Source organism: Melanaphis sacchari, unplaced genomic scaffold, assembly GCF_002803265.2.
Source record: "Melanaphis sacchari strain LSU unplaced genomic scaffold, SCAv2.0 Contig62_pilon_pilon, whole genome shotgun sequence".
Classification (NCBI taxonomy): domain Eukaryota; kingdom Metazoa; phylum Arthropoda; class Insecta; order Hemiptera; family Aphididae; genus Melanaphis; species Melanaphis sacchari.
Window position 1 is genome coordinate 399,258 of NW_020271445.1, and position 14,984 is coordinate 414,241.

General features: G+C 25.9%; 1 protein-coding gene across 1 annotated transcript in view; it reads left to right on the forward strand.

Annotated features, from left to right (window-relative positions):
• Positions 1-355: 355 nt before the first annotated feature.
• Positions 356-14,984, forward strand: part of LOC112600265 (dynein heavy chain 3, axonemal-like) — a 29,551-nt gene continuing 14,922 nt past the window's right edge. The window contains exons 1-32 of the mRNA XM_025347450.1: positions 356-527; positions 608-752; positions 812-950; positions 1,241-1,385; positions 1,467-1,678; positions 1,757-2,134; positions 2,781-3,043; positions 3,106-3,307; positions 3,381-3,584; positions 3,649-3,763; positions 3,844-4,042; positions 4,105-4,273; positions 5,592-5,785; positions 5,867-5,995; positions 6,068-6,269; positions 6,335-6,565; positions 7,669-7,819; positions 7,873-8,033; positions 8,127-8,402; positions 8,464-8,799; positions 8,899-9,137; positions 9,212-9,395; positions 9,480-9,665; positions 9,724-10,365; positions 10,445-10,684; positions 11,102-11,262; positions 11,338-11,478; positions 11,751-12,036; positions 12,103-12,488; positions 12,543-13,011; positions 13,526-13,886; positions 14,014-14,162. Of these exons, the coding sequence (XP_025203235.1) occupies positions 365-527; positions 608-752; positions 812-950; positions 1,241-1,385; positions 1,467-1,678; positions 1,757-2,134; positions 2,781-3,043; positions 3,106-3,307; positions 3,381-3,584; positions 3,649-3,763; positions 3,844-4,042; positions 4,105-4,273; positions 5,592-5,785; positions 5,867-5,995; positions 6,068-6,269; positions 6,335-6,565; positions 7,669-7,819; positions 7,873-8,033; positions 8,127-8,402; positions 8,464-8,799; positions 8,899-9,137; positions 9,212-9,395; positions 9,480-9,665; positions 9,724-10,365; positions 10,445-10,684; positions 11,102-11,262; positions 11,338-11,478; positions 11,751-12,036; positions 12,103-12,488; positions 12,543-13,011; positions 13,526-13,886; positions 14,014-14,162 (7,458 nt within the window). The 5' untranslated portion in view covers positions 356-364. The remainder of the gene's footprint in view (positions 528-607; positions 753-811; positions 951-1,240; positions 1,386-1,466; positions 1,679-1,756; positions 2,135-2,780; positions 3,044-3,105; positions 3,308-3,380; positions 3,585-3,648; positions 3,764-3,843; positions 4,043-4,104; positions 4,274-5,591; positions 5,786-5,866; positions 5,996-6,067; positions 6,270-6,334; positions 6,566-7,668; positions 7,820-7,872; positions 8,034-8,126; positions 8,403-8,463; positions 8,800-8,898; positions 9,138-9,211; positions 9,396-9,479; positions 9,666-9,723; positions 10,366-10,444; positions 10,685-11,101; positions 11,263-11,337; positions 11,479-11,750; positions 12,037-12,102; positions 12,489-12,542; positions 13,012-13,525; positions 13,887-14,013; positions 14,163-14,984) is intronic.

Genomic DNA, 14,984 nt, shown 5'->3' on the forward strand with positions numbered 1-14,984 from the left:
ATCAATTTTTAGACCTAACTGTCATACATTTAAATTTGAAAATCTCCAAATGTATATTTTATCGAATTGTTCCCAAGAAGACAACAATGATGATAATGAACTTGATTAATAAAATTTAATTAAATGTATTTAATAAACTAATATATAACATTTTTTTTTTTGTTAAATATTTCCTGTTTTTTTAATACACATTTTAGCAAAAATAAGAACATAAATATGTACATATTTTGACTTTTTTATTACATAAAAAATTCATGTTCTATATATCAGTAATATATATAATAATAATAAAATAAAAATATTTAAGCAAATAACAATCATAGATGAAATAATTTTTTTCAGAATAAATAGTGCATTTGAAGTAATGTCTGCCAAGTCCTCAGAAATGCCGGATACAACTGAAGATTTAGTAGAATTAAGTAATTATGTAACACTATGTCGGGAGTCTACTTTACCAAAAATGAAAACTCAATTGAGGACTGTTGGAGATTACATAATGTTTCTTTTTGAATATACGGAATTCAATAGTAATAAAATAAAAATTTTATTCAATTTTATTTCATTACATTTAATTGAATTCAATTTTAAAACTATTAAACCTTAATAGTTGATGATATTCATTTACAATCACGAGTATTTCGATGGCCTCAAGAGATTGAACAGTTTTTAGATTTAGCTACCAGTAGAGTTATTCAAAAGAAAGGAGTAGTTGAAGGCCAATTAAAATCTAAAAAAACAGAATTTGAATTCGAGTATGTTAAAATCGATATAAATTAATTCACTATTAATAGTTTTGATATTTTTCTTATAGTCTTAAAAATCATTTCAAATTGTTGGAAAATTTGAAAAAAAAAGACCCGCCAATATTGACTAATGACGAAATAATAGCAGCCACTGAAGAAGTTGAACGTCTTACTAATTTTCTTAAAGAAGATATTGCAGCTGCAAACGTACGTAACTTAAATATATACTATACGTAACATGTAATAAAACAATAATAAAGTTATAATTTAATTTAACTAAATCAAAATATTTTTAAAACTGTAACAGTATTTACTAATTAAAATTGTGTTTATCTTATTAAGCAATTTTTTACTTTTATTAACTCTTCTTATAATATAGCATAACAATAGTTAGGTAAAACAATTATCTATGCTATTTAAATTTATTATGTACCATATTATATAACATAATATAATAGTTATTAGAATTAAAATAATAATGAAATGAAATGATCTAGAGCATAAATCACACTGAAAAACTTTTGGATGTAGAGATTACACCATATACTCAACTTCATTCAATGGTTGCGGCTAGTGAGCAATTTGATCATTTGTGGCACATTGTTCATGACTTTCAGAACTACTATGAAACATGGTTTAATGGTAAAATATATTATGTAGATAGAATATGTAAAATGTGTATTAATAAATTTCTAATAGAATATAATTTACTAAATATTATAGGACCATTTCACGAGCTAAATGCTAAGGAAATAAAAGAAATGGTGGATGATATGTGGAAAAATCTATATAAATTAGCTAGAACTCTTCAAGACTATCCTGGATCAAAACGTGTAGCAGAAATTGTACGTGGTAAAGTAGATAATTTTAAAAAGTATTTACCCGTGTTGGAGACAATTTGTAATCCAGGTATTCATGAAAGACATTGGACAGAGGTAATTTAATTATTATTTTATTAATGTCAATGATGTACATTATATGAACAATTATAACGAAAAACGTATCCATATTAGATTAGCAAAAGTGTTGGTGTAGACTTACATCCTAATGATTCATCAACTTTATCTCAAATGATTGAAATTGGTTTATTGAATTATATTGAAAAACTTGAAGAAATTAGTGTTATTGCATCTAAAGAATATTCTCTTGAACAAAATCTTCGTAAAATGAAAGAAGAATGGTTAACTATTGAATTTGAATGTAGTCCATATAGAGATAGTGGTGTTAGTATATTAACGGCGTTAGATGATATTCAGGTTATGTTAGATGATCATATACTAAAAGCTCAAACGATGCATGGATCGGTTTATATAAAACCTTTTGAAGAAGAAATGGATACATGGGAAAAAAAATTAATTTTGATGCAAGAAATTTTAGATCTATGGATTTCTGTAAGTATGTAAAATATATATTAATTGAAAAAGATATTTTAAATTCATTTTTTCATATTATTGTTATGTTGTTTATTTTCGTATCGGTTTGTTATTAGATTTTTATCTAAAAAAAGTATTATTTATAACTTTTTAATCCTATTATTCTATAAAATTATGAAAAATTTATAAATAGTTTTCTAAGGCCATTGTTATCAATTTTATCGTATCCAGTTTTAAAGCTATCTTAGAATAAAATTGAAAATAATGAGATATATTTATTTAAATTATAATATTAAAAAAAAAAGTGTAAATTTATAATTTTTATTTAGATCAGACTATTTTATTTTAATATTTTTCACTGCGAATAGTTGATTCAAGTAGACACATTTTTAAATTTCCATTAGGTTAATTTTATACTATTATTATTATTATTATTATTTTTTTAAGCAAAATATAAAATAGCCGATACTGAAAGTAGTTTAATAAAATATGTTAATAACCATAAGTTTAAATAAAATAGATGCATCATTAAATATTATACTTGTGTATTTTTACATTAACTATTTATGCTCATTCAATATTTGTATAACAGATAATAAATGATAATGAATGTTTTATTAAAAACCATTTAAAAATATGTATAATGTTATATTATTATATATAGGTGCAAGGGATTTGGATGTATTTAGGTCCAATATTTAGTTCAGAAGACATAAATCGTCAAATGCCTGAAGAAGCTAGAAATTTTAGAGCTGTAGATGCTATTTGGCGTCAAATTATGATTAACACTGTAAAAAACCGTAAAGTTCTTGAAGCAACAAATTATCCAAATATGTTACAGTTGCTAAAAAAATGCAGTGTTATGTTTGAGCAGATACAGAAAGGCTTGAACGAGTATTTAGAGAAAAAACGTATTTTCTTTCCACGGTATAGCGTTATTATTATATTATTCTTAAAATTGACGAGTTTTAATTCAATAAAAATTACAGATTTTTCTTTTTATCTAATGACGAACTTCTTGAAATTTTGTCCGAAACCAAAGACCCACTACGTGTGCAACCACATCTTAAAAAATGTTTTGAAGGCATAGATAAATTAAACTTTACAAAAAGTATAGAAATTGTGGGAATGATATCAGCTGACGGCGAAATAGTAGCCTTTAATGGAATAATTTATCCTGCCGACGCTAAGGTATTCTTTAATACATTAAATTTTTGGAAATATATTTTTTGAATTGAAGTCTATACTCAATTTAATGTGACAGGGTTTGGTAGAAAAATGGTTAATTCAAGTTGAAATTTTAATGATGCAGTCAATAAGCGAAATTATTAACAATGCAGTAAAAGAATACGCAAATATGAAACGTAATGAATGGGTATTTAAGTGGCCGGGTATGGTAGTATTATGTGCTGCAACTATAAATTGGACTGCTGAAGTAGAAACTGCTATCGACAAAAAATTGCTTCCTGTAAGAAAAGTTTCTTAAAAAAAAAAATTATTAATTTAATTCTTGAAATTTTTTCTTTTTTTAGGCATATTTACAGAAAAGTAGTAAACAAATAGAAAATTTAGTAAACTTAGTGTGTGGCACATTAAGCAAATGTGAAAGGGCAACGGTGTTTGCTTTGATAGTTATAGATGTTCACGGTAATTAACACATCTATTATTTGTACACATTAAATAGAAAATGTTAAATACTATAATAGTATTATGTTTAATATTTTAAGCTCGTGACGTTGTTAAAAATCTTATAACACTTGAAATAAGTAATACTCGAGATTTTAATTGGATTAGTCAACTTAGGTATTATAATAAGGATTCTAAAACTACTGTGTCAATGATAACCACTACTTTAGATTATGGAAATGAATATCTAGGGAACTCATCAAGATTAGTAATTACTCCACTGACAGATCGATGTTACAGGTAGAATAATAATTTTACATGGAAAGTTTTAATTTATGTTAAAAATCTGTTTAAATTAAAAGAACACTTATGGGTGCATTGAAATTACACCTCGGAGGTGCTCTAGAAGGTCCAGCTGGTACCGGGAAAACCGAAACTACAAAAGACTTAGCTAAAGCAATAGCCAAGCAATGCATTGTATTTAATTGTTCTAAAGGACTTGACTTTAAAGCTATGGGAAAAATTTTCATGGTTCGTAAAATATGTCATTATAATATTATTCATTTTAAAATGTGTACATCACTTTTATTGTACTTAGAGGATGTTGTACTAGTATATGTTAACATCTTATTAACAAATAACAGCAAATTAGATGATCAAAAATATTCATTTTGTTTTGTTATTTTTAATATTAAGGTGAATTAAATTATTAGAAAATTAAAAGGCAAGAATATTATCTTGGGCCCCGTGTAGATTTTTTTGGTATTTTAATTTTGAAGCGAGTTATGAACTTATTAAAATTGTAAATTTGTATGATATGAATTAATTAATGTATTAAAATAAAATAATAAAATAAATTATTTTATATTAAATTCCATAAATAAGTATTTTGATTTATATTAGGTATACATAGTAACTAGATTTCTTATTAGAAGACAGTTTTAGTAGTTTTACTAACATATGCATATATTTTTATAAAATTCTAAAAAAAAAGTAGAGTGATTAAACATATTGATTTTTAATACAACCATTAATGATGATGTTTACATGATGGAGATAAGGAGGAGGGCATACAAAAAAATTCCTCTCTAGAATTTTTTAAACTATTTATGTTTATGTAATAATAAAACAACACGTGCGAGTGTGATGTTTTCTTAACTAAAATATATCACGAGTATAAAAATCACACACACACATATATCTATATCTATATATATAAATAATACATAGTGTTGTATATATATCTGTGGTAAAAACACTCAACTAAAGAGAGGAGACAATTTTTCCCAATGACACCCTTATATATGCCACTGTTTATATGCTTCAATTAGTTTTATTTTTTCAGTAAAAAGCATTTTAAAACATTTAAATTTTTTATTTATTTTTTAATATTAATTGTTTTTGTTCGTAATTTTGAATATAGTTTGTACGTATTACATACTTCACCTTATGAAAAGTTAAAGATTCTACCAAAATAAATGAAAATAATCATTTTTACCAATAGAAAAATTAATCGAGATGAAATAATTAAGATAAATTAACAATTTGAAAATATGTATTTTTGTATTCTGGTTTCTACAGTTCTATGATATAAAATATGAAATATGATAAACGAATAAAATTAATAATTTAAATTTACACGTTAAACAGATTCCATTTTATGATATATTAGGCTCACAGAATCGAATAATAATTTTATAAAAAACATTTTCCTTGTTATTCAGATTCCACATAACTGTATTAATATTACATAGATTTTATTGCATTTATATTTTTAATGCACTTATTATAAATAATTGTAAATTAATTTAAAATTTTTACTTTAGTATTTTAATCTTCATATATATAGGGATTAGCACAATCTGGAGCATGGGCTTGTTTTGATGAATTCAATAGAATTGAACTTGAAGTATTATCTGTTATTGTTCAGCAAGTGTATACTATACAAATGTCAGTAAAAGCTAAAAAAGAAAAATTCGTATTTGAAGGCACAGAGATAACATTAAATTCTACTTGTGCAATTTTTATAACTATGAACCCAGGGTAAGATAAAATTTTTAAAGAGTGCTAATATTTTATATTATAGGTAGCTTATTAATAAAATTAAAAATTATACAACTATAGATATCCTGGAAGGCAAGAATTACCTGATAACTTAAAAGTATTATTCCGTACAGTCGCTATGATGATACCAGATTACGCTATGGTTGGAGAAATATCATTATATTCTATGGGTTTTAGTGATGCTAGAAGGTATGTTATTATTGTTTTAATGTTTGCATATAAAAATAATTTGGATAACTCTATCAAATAATTATATTACAGTTTGGCTCAAAAAATTATAGACATATATAGGTTATGTTCAGAACAATTGTCATCCCAATCACATTATGATTATGGGATGAGGGCAGTAAAATCTGTATTAACATCTATAGAAAATTTAAAATTAAAGTATTCTAATAAAAATGAAAAGGAAATTATATTAAGAGCTATATACGACGTCAATATGCCAAAATTTTCATCAGAGGTTTTACATTATGAACAATTAATAAATTTGAAAATTAGATAACTTTATATAATGTTTCTTATTAGGATACACCACTTTTTGTTGGTATATGTGAAAATTTGTTCCCCAATGTTAAAGTTTTCATGCTAGAAAGAGAAGAAATTATAAATAAAATAAAAATTAACCTAGGAAAAAAGAATTTACAATGTACTCCATGGTTCATTGACAAAATATTACAAGTATACGAAATAGTGTTGGTCAGACATGGACTTATGGTTGTTGGTGAACCATTATCTGGAAAAACTTGTGTTTATCAGGTATATATTATTAACAAATTAGTTTTAATAAAGTTTTTGTTAATAGTAAGTCAGTAAGTGCATCAAGTATTTTTGTCAAATGTATAATCATTTAATACCTAACAGTATAGTATGTAGTTTTATTCATACATTTCATACTATTTATGTATTATTTTTTAGTGTTAGTTTAATGCGTGGTAATTGACTGGGATATATTTTATCGGTATGTAGGTACTATTATTTGCATAAATGAAGCTAGACTACCATATCGAGGGATGGAGGATGGCTTCTAACTATACTTAGAAGATTTATTTCAAAGATGTGTTTGGTTGTTTGGATAAATATCTATAGATTTCACAAATTGTATAATATATTTTTTCTCTCCGTAATAAATGAATATAATTTTATAAGTATCTATCCCGTCATTTTGTGGCGGCCATTTGGGTGCACGGCAATAAATTGGATGCGTATGATATTTCGTCGCATATTATATATATATTTAAATTTTTAATTATATTATATTATATGTAATAATAATTATGTTCCAATATATGTCATAATATTAGATACAATATCTACTGTGTCTTTTTGGGTAGGTATATTTAATAATATAATATACATAATAATGTTGAGTATCTTAACATAATTTAGTGATAGTGACGTAATACTTTATCATTTATCTTTATTTCAGTTATTAATTATTTAGTTTTTACGTGAGTTTTATCGAATATTCGAATTATTACAGTGTATCTACTCACCATATGAGTCTCTATCGAGTCTATTAATAATCTATTAAAAATGTAGAACACATTATGAACAAATATTATGTACAATATTGAATACAATTATTATTTTCAATGCATTTTATAATGTTATTATTTGATCATGCATCCGACCTCATAGAATTGACCATGTTGATATTAAATAGTTTAGATTGAATACTAAAGTAAATTAACACCATATTATAGTTGTAAAAATTGTTGTAACTTCTTACGGTCTTTATTAGCAACTAACTAACTCGGTTAAAGTCAATTGATTATTTGGTTATATTTTTACCATTTATTTATAATATTGAAAAATTTTGAATTTTTACAATATTTAACAACTATTAATTATTCCTATAGGTTTTGGCAGAATCATTAAATGATTTACAACTTGACTGCAAAGTAATAATGAAAGAATTTAAAACCACGTTTAAAATTATCAATCCTAAAGCAATTACAATTGATCAATTGTATGGATCATTTGATGCAGCTTCACATGAATGGCACGATGGTAAATTATTAAAAATAAAACAATAATAACATTTAATTTATTTTTTATTTTAGGAATTATGGCAATCATGTTTCGAGAATTTGCAAATAGTGTATCAAATGATCGTAAATGGATTGTATTTGATGGACCTGTTGATGCAGTATGGGTAGAAAATATGAATACAGTTTTAGACGATAACAAAAAGCTTTGCTTAATGTCTGGAGAAATTATTCAGGTTCAACAATTTATTAAATATTCGTATTATATTTTATAATTCATGTTCAAGGTATCCATTAATGTTTATTTAAAAAACAATTCTTTTGTACAGATGAATAACAAAATGAACATGATATTTGAATCTGCCAATTTAGAACAAGCTTCCCCTGCTACAGTATCGCGCTGTGGAATGATTTATATGGAACCAAAGCAGCTTGAATGGAGATCTTTTTGGCTTTCGTACAAACAGATTCTTTTTTCTAAAATTTTGCCGGACCAACAAATAATGATGAATGATTTAATTGAGTGGTTGGTACCTGCCATATTTGTATTTATACAAAACCATTGTAATTTATTTTTAGCTACTTCTGAAAATCATATGTTTAACGTAAGTAGTTGATTTTTAATTAATTAAGTTAAATATGAACAATTTATTTTGTCTTTTATAGTCTTTTACAAGGTTAATGAGTTGTTTAATTAAAGAAGAAACTGGAGTTGGATTTTCAACCATATGGTTGGGTTGTATAACAATTTTTAGTTTGATCTGGAGTCTTGGTTCTTTAATAAACGGTGATAGCCGAAATAAATTTGATACGTTTTTACGAAAACTTCTTCTCGGAAATAATGATCAATATCAGAAACCAATCACTTTTAAGTTAACAAAAATCCACCTTTTTCCAGAAATAGGTACAGTTTATGATTATGTGTATGATAAGAAAAATAATGGAACTTGGGTCCTATGGTCTGAAAAAATAGATTTTAAGAGGATCTCACCAGATATAAGAGTAAATTCATTATTTAATACTTATATATATTGTATTTTGATTGTAATTTGAATTTAAAAAATAGTTTAATAAGTGATATTAACGTTATTTATTGTATAGATAAATGATTTAATTATTGAAACTGATGAAACAGTTAAGCAAAATTATTTTCTTCAAATATTATTAAAAAATGAAATCCCTTTACTGTTTGTTGGACCCACTGGTACTGGGAAATCAGTTATTATGTTGGACTATTTAAAACATTTGCCAAAAGAAAAATGTTTAGCCAATATTTTAAACTTCTCAGCACGAACTATAGCTAACACTGTGCAAGACATTATCATTGCTAAATTAGACAAGTATATCAGCTGTTGAAAATGTTATTAAAAAAAAGTATATAATAATATAAAATATTATAATATTATTTTCACAGGCGAAGAAGGGGAGTTTTTGGACCGTCTGTTGGTAAAAAATGTATGTTGTTTGTAGATGATTTAAGTATGCCATTACCTGAAAAATATGGTGCTCAGCCACCAATAGAATTATTAAGACAGTGGATTGATCATGGTCATTGGTACGATATTCAAACTAAGTCAAGAATAGATATACTCGATATGGTAAGATTTATTTTAAATTATTATTTAGTATAATATTAATTTTATTACTAATATTTATTCAAAAATGATTTGTTCCACTTTTAGTTATTTATTGGTGTACTTCAACCTCCCGGTGGGGGTTCAAATCAAATTACCACTCGTTTTACTAGACATATGAATGCTATTGGTATTAATTCATTTAGTCAAGAAACTATATTTAAGATATTTTCTCAAATTATTAAATGGCATTTTGATAAAGGATTTTCTGAGCCTATCATATTACAAGGAAATGTATTAACTCATAGTAATATAGTAACAAAAATACTTATTTTAACTAAAATTATTTTAGAATGTTGTAGAATCAATATTATTTGTGTATAAAGAAGCAGTCTCAACATTTTTACCAACTCCTGCTAAATCTCACTATACTTTCAACCTACGAGATTTTGCCAGAGTCGTAAAAGGAATTTTATTGTTACCAGCATCGCAGGGTAAAACTCTAGAAAAAATATTCCGACTGTGGGTTCATGAAACATGGCGTGTATTTGGTGATAGATTAGTTCACGATGATGACCGGAATAAATTATTTGAAATAATGAAAACAGCATCTTATAGTTGTTTGAGACAACCAATGGACGTTTATCTAAGCGATTTGATGCCAGTTGAAGAGAGCTTTTTAAATACTGATCATTTACGAAACCTATTTTATGGCAACTACATGGATCCAGATAGTAATAATAAAATTTACGACGAAGTTCATAGTGAAAAACAACTAATCCAACGAATGGATTACTATTTGAACGAATACAATACTATGTCTAAAAATCCGTTATCAATGGTTATGTTTAAGTTTGCTATTGAACATGTGTCTCGTATAAGTAGAGTCTTACAACAAGACAACGGCCATTTGTTATTAGTTGGAATAGGTGGTTGTGGAAGACAATCAGCTACAAAGTTTGCAACATTTATTGCTGATTATAAATTATTTCAAGTAAGTATTATAATATTATAGTCTATACAAATATCCGTTTAAATATAATATTAAAATAAATATAAATTTCTTTTTTCAGATTGAAATAAAAAAAAACTATGGTAAAAATTCATGGAATGATGATATGAAAAAACTATTAAGATGTGCTGGATGCGAAGGGAATCCAATTACATTTTTTTTATCTGACAATCAAATTACAGATGAAAGTTTTATGGAAGATATAAATATGTTACTTAGTACTGGAGATATACCAAATCTTTATCAATCTGATGAACGAGTTGACATTTTAGATAAAGCATCCAATATTGCTCAAAGCCTTGTAAGTTGTATCAAGAACATTTTTTTTAAATAATACAATTTGTATGAATCATTATTGCATCATTATAATATATAATTATAATAATTTAGTACATAAAATTAAGTAAGATTTGTTCATTTCCAGTAAAAATTATCTTTTTATTCTCTTTACCCTTTTATTTTTCCTTTAAAGTTATTTCTCAAAACTTACTTGATATACCGAAAAGTTTAATTTTTTTCTTTAAGTTTTCGATTTTTACGACATAATATGTTTCCAATTAGTGAAGTTTTCTTTTTTTGTTTGAAATTTTTTTTATTTCATTATAGACACCCAATGCTCTATGCTTGTTACTTGAAATAATTAAAATATTATATTTAAGTAATAATACTTAATAATTTGTATTCGTCCATTTAAAATAAATGACATTATTTGTAACAGGGGAAAAATGTAGAAACAACACCACTCGCTTTATATAATTTCTTTATAGAAAGAGTCAAAGAAAACCTCCATTTTACTTTTGCTATATCACCAATTGGTAAAATGTTTAAACAACTCTTAAGAATGTTTCCTTCACTTATTAACTGTTGTACAATTGACTGGTATAGTATAATTTAATGTACATTGGTAGTAAAATTAAATACAGTTAATGCAGTAATTATATTTTTTAACTATAGGTTTACAGTTTGGCCCGAAGATGCTCTCGAAAAAGTTGCAGAATATTATTTAAAAGATATGTCTGTTCACAGTGATATTGCATCATCTTGCGTATTAATTTGTAAAGAATTTCATTTGACAGCTAGGAATGCTTCTTCTAAGTAAATATTCTCATTTAAATATTTTATAAATATACAATAAAATATAGTTGCTATTTAAAACAAAATTTAAGTCCTTGCCAATACTAAAATTTCATTATTTTGTAATTATATTTATTTTTTATCACCTGATAACTTTTATATATATATATATATAAAAAATATCATGACTAATATTCATAAAAATCACAATAAATATTTGAAATTTATTGTTATTTAATTATTTTTACACTTCAATTTCTTTATAACTATTGTTTTTCAATATTACATTTAAGGTTTTATTCAGCGTTAAAGAGGCATAATTATGTTACACCAACTTCCTACTTAGAGTTAACCAAAACATTTAAAAATTTACATAAAAAGAAAGTAGATCAAATTACAACTTTACGTAATAGATATGAAACTGGTTTAAAAAAATTAGACTTTGCTGCTGGTCAGGTATCTGTTATGCAAGATAAATTAACAGCTTTAAGGCCAAAACTTGTAGAAAATTCGTTGGCTACAGAAGCTCTTATGGTTAAAATTGAACAAGATACAGTAAAAGTCGAAGCCAAAAAAGAAGTACCTACTTAATAAAATATTTTTTATTTATTATGATCTAAAATTAATTTTAATAATATATTTTAGATAGTGGGAGCCGATGAAGCCCTTGCTAATGATGCTGCAGCAGCATCACAGGCTATCAAAGACGATTGTGAAAGTGATTTAGCAGAAGCCATACCGGCCCTCGAAGCAGCAGTTTCAGCTTTAAATACTCTTAAGCCCGCCGATATTACCGTAGTTAAATCTATGAAAAATCCACCATATGGTGTCAAGTTAGTCCTAGAAGCAGTTTGTGTCATGAAAGGAATTAAATCTGAACGTAAACCAGATCCGAGTGGCTCTGGTCGGATGATTGAAGATTTTTGGGGACCTTCACAGAAACTTATTTCAGATACTAAATTTTTAGAAAGTTTAAAAACATATGACAAAGATAATATAGATCCTGCAATTATGAAACACATAAGAGAAAAGTAATTTTATTAATTTTTCTTGCATACAAAAATGAACGCATGATTAATTTTCAGATATATTAACGATCCAGACTTCAATCCAATTAGTATCAAATCAGTTTCTAATGCATGTGAAGGCCTTTGTAAATGGATACGAGCATTGGATATATATGATAAAGTAATTAAAATTGTTGGACCTAAAAAAGAAAAACTTCAGCAAGCGGAAACGGACTATGCTGTACAAATGGAAAAACTTAATGAAAAAAGAGCTGAACTTTCCGGAGTATTGAGTAAGCTTCAAACACTGAGAGATGAACTTGCAGAAAAAACAAAAGAGAAAAAAGAATTGGAAGATAATATTGACTTATGTTCTCAAAAACTAACCAGAGCTGAACAATTAATTAGTGGTCTCAGCGGAGAAAAATATAAATGGAGTCAAGCGGCTCTAGAATTGCAATCAACCCTAGATAATGCAATTGGTGATGTATTGCTATCTGCGGGTGTTGTTGCTTACCTTGGAGCATTTACTGTTGATTTTAGAAATGTAAGTATAACTGTAAATGTGTACTTTAAAGTTTAAATATATGTGTGTATAATTAGCCTCTCTCTCGATGTTGTTCAAAATGCAACAGATACATTTCAAGTTAAAGAGATTAATTTGTAAGTAATTATTACTTAATTGTCCGGTGTATTTTGAGATTCATATAAAGTTATACCTCTTTCACTTTCTGGTCACTGCTTTAAATCATTGATCTCACAAATTCCAAAAAACAACAATTACTTACAAAACAAGCTGAACAACTTATAATTTGTCTAGTGTAATTTCAACTAACTAGTTAGATATTTTTGTTAAGTTGTTCCCTCCTTTAACTTAAAGGTTATTTTTATTATCTCTTAGCTCTAAAGAATTTACGAATTCCAAAATTAAATTTAAAATTACTTACCAATTCAATTTTAAATCTTAAGGTTTGATCGGTTAAAGTTAGGTAAGCTTTACACACGTTTAGATTTTGTTATTTAAAATATTTATGTATAAAAAAAAAAAAATATATGTTCAGGAACTTATTGATGAATGGAACCAAAAATGTTTGGAAATGAATATTCCTTGTTCAAAACAGTTTTCATTAATACATACATTAGGAGATCCAGTATTAATTCGAGAATGGAATCTATCTGGACTTCCAGCTGATAATTTTTCAGTTGAAAATGGAATCATTGTATTTAGTGGTACAAGATGGCCTCTAATGATTGATCCCCAAGGTCAAGCAAATAAATGGATAAAAACTATGGAAAATAAAAACAATATTTCTATAGTTAAACTGTCAAATCCTAATTATATGACTTCCATACAATCAGCAATTGAACATGGTTTACCGGTTCTTTTAGAAAATGTACAAGAAGACATAGATGCTACTCTCGGTATGATTACAAATTTACTAATTATTATACCACACAACATTAATAGTAAAATTTAAATTCTTTTAAAGAAATATATTAAAAATGTAATCTACTTGTTCTACTTACTATATTTTATTACTTTTTGTAGACCAAGTATTACTCAGAAATATCTATAAACAAGATGGAATTGATTACTTAAGATTTGGTGATAATTTGTTGGAATATAATCATTCATTTAGACTTTACATCACAACACGACTTCGAAATCCTCATTATTTACCAGACATTTCTGTAAAAGTAGGTTAATTTGTCTACAATTTATGTTAGATAAATAAATCATCAATGAATGCCAGTAGCTTAAATGATCTATACCTAATATTTTAATATTTCAAATTTACTCTCATTAAATTGATAAATTTTTAGATATATTGATACAATTCTAAAAATGTGGGCAAATGGGTAATTGTTCTACTGTACTATAAGAGAATACATATCTCATCATTGAATAGATCACTATTACTATTCCACTACGCATTAGTTAAATTTGAATTTAATAAGTAATAAATGATTATAAACGAAAATAATTCTGAACGGAGATATAATTCTGATCTATTATTTTTATTACTAAGTATATTATAAAATGCATTCGTATTGCTACAATAGTAGGTAATGTATTTTACAAGTAGATTATACTATCATGGTAGGGTAGGTAGGTTGTTGATAAAAATATATCATATATTATATCGCACTCCTAGAACAAGACTGCCACAACTCAAAATTTATCTGGTATTGCTGGTTCCGGTTACGTATTGTATTTATGGCATAAAAATGTTCATGGCTTAAATTCAATACTGCCATATTTTAATAAGTGGCCATCTAAAAATCAATTTCTGTATGCAATACAGGTCACATATCAAAATATGTGGCAATCTTGCATTTACTTAAAAATTGTAAATGTACAAGTCTAAAATTTTGGGTTTAAGAGTGAATTTCATAATATTTGAAAAATTAATATTGTAAAGTATGATTGTAAGTATTTAAATATTAAATTTCAAAAGCATAGTAAAAACTCATTAAATATCTTAGTTCAAACTCAAATCGATTTTCTCAAAACATAAT